The sequence below is a fragment of the Micropterus dolomieu genome, unplaced genomic scaffold (assembly GCF_021292245.1).
Source record: "Micropterus dolomieu isolate WLL.071019.BEF.003 ecotype Adirondacks unplaced genomic scaffold, ASM2129224v1 contig_1437, whole genome shotgun sequence".
NCBI lineage: Eukaryota > Metazoa > Chordata > Actinopteri > Centrarchiformes > Centrarchidae > Micropterus > Micropterus dolomieu.
Window position 1 is genome coordinate 1 of NW_025730427.1, and position 8,642 is coordinate 8,642.

The 8,642-nt window shown below is 36.3% G+C and overlaps 1 protein-coding gene across 2 annotated transcripts in view; it reads left to right on the forward strand.

The window, feature by feature from the left end:
- Positions 1–3,213: 3,213 nt before the first annotated feature.
- Positions 3,214–8,642, forward strand: part of LOC123964267 (probable polypeptide N-acetylgalactosaminyltransferase 8) — a 20,033-nt gene continuing 14,604 nt past the window's right edge. Inside the window, exons 1-7 of one of the 2 annotated variants that reach the window (XM_046041339.1) lie at positions 3,214–3,319; positions 5,816–6,001; positions 6,138–6,203; positions 6,639–6,682; positions 6,833–6,947; positions 7,769–8,012; positions 8,394–8,538. In XM_046041339.1, coding sequence (XP_045897295.1) covers positions 6,185–6,203; positions 6,639–6,682; positions 6,833–6,947; positions 7,769–8,012; positions 8,394–8,538 — 567 coding nt within the window. In that variant the 5' untranslated portion in view covers positions 3,214–3,319; positions 5,816–6,001; positions 6,138–6,184. Of the gene's footprint in view, positions 3,320–5,815; positions 6,002–6,137; positions 6,204–6,638; positions 6,683–6,702; positions 6,948–7,768; positions 8,013–8,393; positions 8,539–8,642 lie in introns of those variants that run through there. The other variant, XM_046041338.1, reaches the window with a different exon arrangement.

The window sequence follows — 8,642 nt, forward strand, 5'->3', positions numbered from 1 at the left end:
CCCCCCCCCCCCCCCCCTCCTGTTTCTGCTTTTTACACATATGACGAGATTCCCAGGATATATTTTTCACATGATGCTTTTTGGGCACACATGCCACTTGCACCTTGAGCTTATTTCAACATACATAGTAAAAAGGTGATGGAACAGTGATTTGGTGTACTTTGTTGACCCTAGTTATTGAAATCATAATTAATTCCAGTTTCACACCTTTATCAGTACAGTTGGTCATCCCCTTCTCAGATTTGAGTTTGAATGGCATGTGGAAGAATGAATTGTTCCTGATAATTGATCTGATAATATTCTCCCATCTTTTCCTATTGTGTGTAAAGGCTGTATATTTTGTACATATAAATATAAAATAAAATTTAAAAGCAGTTTAATATAGTATATTTGTGTCTCCAGGAGGTATTACATTGATTTTCAAAATTACCATTTCATTTTATTTATTAGGATCCCCATTAGCTGTAGCTGAAGCAACAGCTATTCTTGATCCAGCTCTAATCTGTAAAAATCAGTCAACTGAACAAACAGAAGAAGGAAAAGAATCTATTATCAATTCTAGATAGTACATTGTGCTGTATAGAGTCTAGATACTACCTAAGTGTCCTTGGATGAGGAAAGCTGTTGTTTCAGTGATACTTTAAAGCAATTTTTACTGTTTTCCTGAATAATATGCTCGGGCAGAGTGTTCCATACAACCATGGCTCTCTACATGTTCTTTATCACACAGTTTTTTTTTTCTTTGGGTAATGTAAATCTACCGTCAGTAGCGTGTCTGGTATAATACCCTTGGTAATTTAGTAACTGAAATTGTTTTCATAAAATAAAGCAAAGAGGCAGTACATCTGTCTTTGATCCATGAGCTGCTGACAGATGACATTATCTTAATAAAGAGGACGAACAATAAATGGGATTTTCTGTATATAAAAAGTGCAGTGGTGGTATGTAACTAAGTACTCAAGCGACATTTCAAATTGAAATGCTGTACTTTTTACTTCACAACTTTCATTTATTTGACATCTTTAGTTACATTACAAATTAAGAGTGTTGCAAATAACATACACAGAGCTTATAAAAGTATTTTTGTTATAAATGAAACTACCCAACAGTTTATGCAAGTACAGCTGAAACGATTAGTCAATTGAGAGAAAATAATTGGAAACTATTTTGATAATTGTTTAAGCAGCTTAATATAGAATAGTTAAAAATAGCCTCATCCAACCACTACTTCATATCAACTAACTACAACAGTAAAATCTAATAATTAATAATCTAATGATATGTAATAGTATTTTGAGTTGTAATATTTTAAGTACATTTTCCTGGTTACTTACATACTTTTAACTCTGAAATGGGCCATTATGGATAATGCGTTTACTTTTGGTACTTTAAATACATTTTGATTTTATTACTTTTGTAGCCTGCTTTTTACTTTAGTAACATTGTCAATGTGGGACACATTGTGGTATTAGTACTTTTACTTAAGCAAAGGATTTGCTCTGCAAAAAAGTTTGACTTAACCTTTTGGTCTGCTATGATTCATCTCACACAAGGCTGTCTTTATGCTAAGCTAAGCTAACCAGTTGCTGGCTGTAGCTTTGTGTTTAATAGACAGATATGAGAGGGAGCTTGATCTTATCTAATTCTACACCACATAGCGAATATTTCCCAAAATATTGAACTATTATTTTAAGAGGCCTCTGGAGTTCAGACAGGAGCAGGAGTAGACGTGAAGTGGTTTTAGGTCTGCTGCCATCTTTCCTTGTAGCAAATTGATAAATACAGGCTCTGGTTATTGTACTTTATAAGAAATGACCTCAGATTAGAGTGTTTGATTTGGTCATATCAGTGCACAGCCTGAGTTACTGATTTTGACCCCAAATGATATCCTCAGTGACCCGTTGCGTCTTTTTCACACTGGAAACTGAATCTTTTGTCTGAAAACACAAAGCAGGAATAAACCTTACACTTTTACAATGAGCAAAAGAAAAATTATTATTATAAAACAGATTTGATGCAATATGAAACCTGGACATGCAGGGAGTAAAAATAATAAATGAAATAAAACAAACAACAAAAGGCATGTCACACAAATAATGTGTTTTGCATAAAATTGAAGCTTGACAGAATAAAAACATTAACTTAATAAAATTTGCACATTCGTCCAGGTTGTCCCCAGTCATGATAACAGCAAAGAAGTCTGCGTTGCAATCTACATGTCACAATTTTAATTGTAATCTGTTACAATTAAAATTGTGACATGTAGATTTAATTATAGTAGATTATCCTTATACAAATGGTACTCTTTAACTAAAATACTAAATACAGGAACAGCTATATCTCCCCATAACATTTTCCTTTGATAAAAATTAATTCCACAGGTCATGAACACCATTATTCTAAAAGATAAGAGCTCCAAAATATTCCACAGGTGTTGAATTGGGTTTTTGATTTGGAGACTGTAAAGGCCTTAGTGTCATTTTCAAACCATTCAGTGACTCCATTAGTGTGCTTGAATATTCACCTGTGGGTTGGTGCCTTCCAGATATTTCTGTGTACACGAGTATGAAACGGCTATTCGTTGTTACGTAAAACATTTAAACCAAAGTTGGCCACAGCTGGAAGATACTTATTTTGGATAAAAAAATGATCGATAGTGTGGAGTTTGTATTGCAATTAGGGTTTAGGTATCATGATGTAGGGACTAAACCAAACTTGTGCACATTTAGGATGATAAAAAATTAATATGCTATTGAGAATTATGTTGTATGAATTGTATCTAAGAACCAAAACTGCATGTACTGTACGTCAGCTATGTTCCCAGTTCTACCGGACGATACTGATTTGTTCGATGTGCCATCTTTCATCATCAGGCTGGTAATGAAAGCGAGTCCACATGCACACAAAAATTCCAAAAGCCAAATTATTTTATTTAATTAAAAAGAAAATAAGGTGGAGTGTGGAAATATAGATGTAGTCAGTTGTCTGAGTATGGATGAATAAAAAGTATGTGTGTGAGTGTCCAAACTAAACCAAATAAAGTATATCTTAGTATATTTTAAATCTTAAACTAAACAGGTACGAAGGCCTTAAAGATATAAAGAAAGCATTTTTTGGGAGAGCAGACCTTTTGTGTCTTTGGCCCCTCCCTCCGCTCAGGTGCAGGCAGTTGCTCTGACAATCCACCCAGGCTCCTGCAAGAAGACGACAGCAACACAGGCAGCCAGGCTGGTGGGCTGTCACAAAGGATATAGAACATTATTTTACATTATTATCTACTGTTGTGCTTTTTATTGGGAATTACACAAGACATTTTGTGGTAAGATAAACATACGAAACATGTAAATGAACCAGTTTTACTTGGAGATAGTCTTAAGCAAGGTTTAAACTTTCTGCGTCTGTGAGTACCCTTTTAAACTCATGCCAAGAACAAAACTGTCTACACTCCTTCTCGCACCTGTGTTTTTATCTACTACAGAAGACACTCAGGACTGTAAGCTCATTTTAAGAGGTTCACAAGGAGAAAAAAATCATTGTCATTGTATAAAGAAATATCATGCAGAGAGAACTGTTTAAACCATAAAACATATTAAAACTCATGTGTGTATATATAGTGTTTCCTCTAATAAAACTTAACATAGTGTAACATAACGTAAATATTTAAAAAAAAACGTTTAGTACCTTTTAAAACACACAACACTCCTGCTAAGGTTTAAAGGGGGTGGAGCTATGCAGAGTGTAATTGATGTCAGCAAAGTCTGTTTGCCAATAGAAATGGTAGATGTGTAAGATTTTCTGCTCTAAAAGTTTTAAGAAAATAGGAACCACACAGTGCTCAGTCATGTTAGTCTTACATACAACAACAATGCTCTCAAAACACAATGTCACAGTTTAATTGTGGATAATAAAGCAATGAGAGCAGTGCAACAGTTTGTAGTCTGGCTCATCAGTACAGTCAAAGTTAAAAAGGCTTGCAAGTCCATTGGATGAGGCTTGATGCCGCTAAAACAATAAACATGGCTGACCGTGATAAACTGTTTCTTTGGCAAGTTTATGCACAGTTAAACACTCAGCACTTGGTGTTAATTAAAAGGTTGGCCATTCTTTTCAAACAAGTGATACGTTAATCATTAACCGTGTATCCCTCTAGTTACATCAGTTGGTAATCCTCAAAAGTTGTAGGCTATATTTCCAGAAGATGATTTTCAGAGATTGTTTACTGTAACCAGCTACCTAATAACATTGACAAAATATTTCCACATCATTACATAAGTTTCACTATTTAATACTAGTATGTATTCTTTTAATTGAATACTTTAAATTGCCTTTTAGTTTATTGTTCACCAGTTACAATGTGTGCTTCTATGGGAGCTGCCATTGTTGTGTGTAGTCATTCGGCTGCTCGTGAAGTCGGGGTACATATTTTTTTTCTCCGAGTTCACAAGTAGGAAATCCAACTTCAAGCGGCGTTCCAGGATAGTTTTTCTAATTGGAGGTCAGAAATTTCCCAGTTCTGAGTTGCCAGGAACGCAGCATTTGTTCACACCAAAACAGGAAATGCTTGCTTGAAAAAAAAAGATTGCCAGCTTATTTTAGCATAAAGACTAAAAACAAAAGACACAGCTAGCTTGGTTCTGTGCTGGCTTCTCTAAAGCTCTTGAATTAACACATTATACACTGCTCAGACTTTACTGTACATTGAATAATTTGTTGAGAACAAAATGACATAACAACAGTCAGTGGAAACCAAAGTCACCAACCGATTGAGTGCTGGATTCAAAATTATTCTGAATTTCACTGACTGAAAATGAAAAAGTAAAATACATTTAAATCACAGGCTGATATAACTTGCGTGAATTTCTTCATGGCAACTCACAATGTTTATTAGTAGTGTGTATGGCCCCCACATGCCTGTATGCTCCTGATGAGACGGCGGATGGAGTCCTGGATCAGGGCATCAGCTCCTGGTCAGTTTGTGGTGCTTCTTGGCTGCGTCATATGCAAAGAGACAAACTGTCCCAGAGGTTCTCAATTGGATGGAGTCTTTGTCTGATTGTTTGGTCAGAAGTTTGTTTGAGTTCGGGATTAGGGAGGCTCTCTCGACTTTCCAAGTAAGAAATCCGATTTAAGGGCGTTCCCGTTGAAATTCCCGACTTGGAACACGGATTATCCAACTTCCCATGTCAAATGGCACGTAGGCTACCATTAAACTGTGACTGTGTGTTTAGGGCAGAGCCATTGTTAGCTTGCATTAAAGAGGACCGAACTGTGATGCTGACACCAGGATTAGACAAAGTCAGTTTGGATGATTTGACACTGACTTCACGCATGCTTTATAAAGGACATCCTGGCAAATAAGTAAACATTCAGTTCACCAAAATCGCAACAAACACACATTATAATTTGATATTTTGGGTAATGAGATATTTCATTTTCTTCTCAAGAAATCTATGATTATTTCCATCTAATATGAAGCTGGAGACATTTGGCTAACTAGTCACTGCTTTCTATTATCTAAACCATACAAGGTAACTGAAGGATCTAAGATGCCTAAGTGTATCTTTTGGTGGTTATTTTCCCAGGGTGTTTACCTGCCCTTTATCTAATGCATGCTGCAATATGCGAGGCATATAATGGAACATTTACATGTGTATATTTGAGCAGTGTGCACATTGCTTTTGGACTAGAGTTTGCTTCCTTGGGCAATTTTGGCCTGCATTAAACTATCAGCGTTATTTCGAATATGTCCAGAATCCTTTAAGCATAGTGGCATATAGCCATGTATCTGTGTATCTTTTGTGGGTTATTTTTCCAGGTGTAGCTGTGCGGAGGAAGCATAGAAGTCATACCTTGCTCTAAAATTGCCCACATTGAACGGGCCGTTAAGCCTTACCTCCCAGACTTGAGTTTAACAGTAAAGCGTAATGCACTGAGGGTGGCGGAGGTGTGGATGGATGAATATAAATAAAATGTCAACATTGCCTGGAAACTTCCCATAGAGGTAAGGGATGACACCTCATTAATCACATAAATTACAACTTCTCTCAATACACAAATTAGGCATTCTGCACAATGAGTACTTTTACTTTTGGTACTTTTAAGGACATTTTGATGCTAATATTTTGTTTTCAATGCAGGACCTACAAAGTATCTTTATAGTGTCCCCTCTAACAGCAGCAGCCAAATGGTTTGTGATGTGAAAGGTAGTACAAGGATGCATTGTGTCCTGTTTGCATTTCCACATCTTTGACATTGGTGACATCAACGTGGTTGGGAATAATAAGGAAAACCAACATGATAATAAGGCCATCTCAAGCCTTTAGATCAGCTTCAGTGCTCCATGATTTGATTCTATTGTAAACAACATTCATATGTATTACTCATTTGTACAAATATTTGTAAAAATGAAAAGAAAAACTAATAATATTAGTATAAACAGATTTAATGCAATATGAAACCTGGACATGTAGGGACTAAAAATGTAAAATAAAATAAAATTTTGAATGAAATTGATGCTAGACACAGTCTAAAAACACCCAGTGAAACTGCACTTGGTGCGAATTTGAGGATATTAGTTAGTACAGCTATGGTGTGTCAGAGTGCATGACTGTATTTCTGTAAGTGTGTGTGTCTGGAAGGGGTGAGGAGAAAGAGAGAGGAGAGAGAGCACCTGAGATTCAAGGTAGGGGAATACTTGCTCCTCCTTTTTCATGTGAGACACAACAAAGCACTTGACATGTACAGACGTACCAAGATGAGATCTGGCTGGATTAAAGGATCAATTCTGGCCTTTGCCGTGACTGCGGCTCTGCTATATCTTGGCTCCATTAAGATGGAGGTCCATACCCATTCAGAGAGACTCCAGAGGGCCCACGACAATGACTCCATCAGGAGTCAGAGAATTATTCATAGGATGGACAAGATGGAAATGAACATCAACAGGCTGGGTAAGTCAAAGCCTCAGTACAGCTGGTTCTGTCTTTTTCTTTTGTTGTTATGAAAATATAAAATTAAGTTTTGCTTAGGTGATTGCAGGTTAAAAGATGTAGATGTCTTGATAGAATCTGGGTGAAATTTAGCTGAAATGTTTAGTGTTTTGGACCTTTAGGCTCAATATAAGAGTCTTGTTTTCAACATACAATTGACCTGCTTCACATTCACATTCGGTAATTAAAATTGTGTTAAAACAATTGTAGTATTGAATAGGGCTGCAAATAACAATTGTCATTAGCAATTTATCTGCTCACTATTTTTGAATTAATGTATCAACTGTTTTGTCTACTTTCTTCTTGTTGTACAACATTGTGTTGTATAATTCTAAATTACCTTGATATGTGACAAAGTAAAGCAGCAAATCCTCACATTTGAAACCATTGAATCTTTTGCATTTTGGTTGAAAATTTACTGAAACATTATCAAAATAGCTCCATTTAATTTTCTTTTGATCAGCTCATCAATTAATCGACTAAGAAACTTTCACTCACCCACTTCTAACTAAACTTAACTCCAAATCACCAAATTAATGCAAACAGGTTGATCACATGTTAACAATTTTCACATTAATACTTTGGATTTGATTAATCAAAGTACAGTTAAAAAGTAACTGAGCTGTACATAATACTGATCGCAGCACTGCAAAGACCAACACTCACTGATTTTTGTAATATGGATATGTATATAAGCACTTTGTTCAGCCTTCTGTCATTCCATTGGCATAGAAAAAAATGCTTGATAAAACAAATACTCTGATCCGCTCTTCTGTCGACAGTCAGTCTGATGAATAATCTTGATAAGAAGGAACCAGCACCACAGAAGAACCCAGAGGTGAAGAAGGAGAGGAAGGTGGTGAGGAAGCTGTACCCGAACTCTGCTCTGTTCAGGAAGTGGGGTAATGAGCTTTCAGAGGAGGAGCAGAAGGAGGCCGAGAATTTGTTTCAGAGATACGGCTACAACGCCTTCCTCAGTGACAGGCTGCCCCTCAACAGAGAGATCCCTGATACCAGGCCTGCCAGGTGATTATCATTTCCTGCTCATAACTACTGACAAACCACACCTCATTCACACACAATGAACTGCTTTACTGTATGATGCCTGTTTAGTGTGAGACCCTGGTGATTGACAATTTTTTAAAAAAAGAACTTTTATTACTTTCTATAAGGGGAAATACAATTTTTTTTAAAGTTTTTTTTTCTCTATTTTAGACATTTTATAGACCAAATGATTAATCAAAGATGTAGCTTATATAAAAATGTGTCAATTAACATGAAATTCAGAGGAAATAACATCTACTACCAAAGTTTCCCTCTGAAATTTAATTAGCTTCTTATGATTGTGATTGAAAATAAGCACAAGTTTTTAATCAGAAAATGCATCACTTTTTCTTCCCCTCACAGGTGTGCTGACAAAAAGTACCCAGAGGATCTGCCTACCATCAGTGTTGTTTTAATCTACCTGGATGAAGCTCTTTCTATCATCAAAAGGGCCATCCGCAGCATCATAGACAAGACGCCAGCTCGGCTGCTGAAAGAAATCATACTGGTGGACGATCACAGCAGTAATGGTAGGTCGACCTGCTACGGCTCTGGCTCTCAATTTATTATCAGAGTATGTTTGATACTCTGAGAATATATTTTATCTCATAC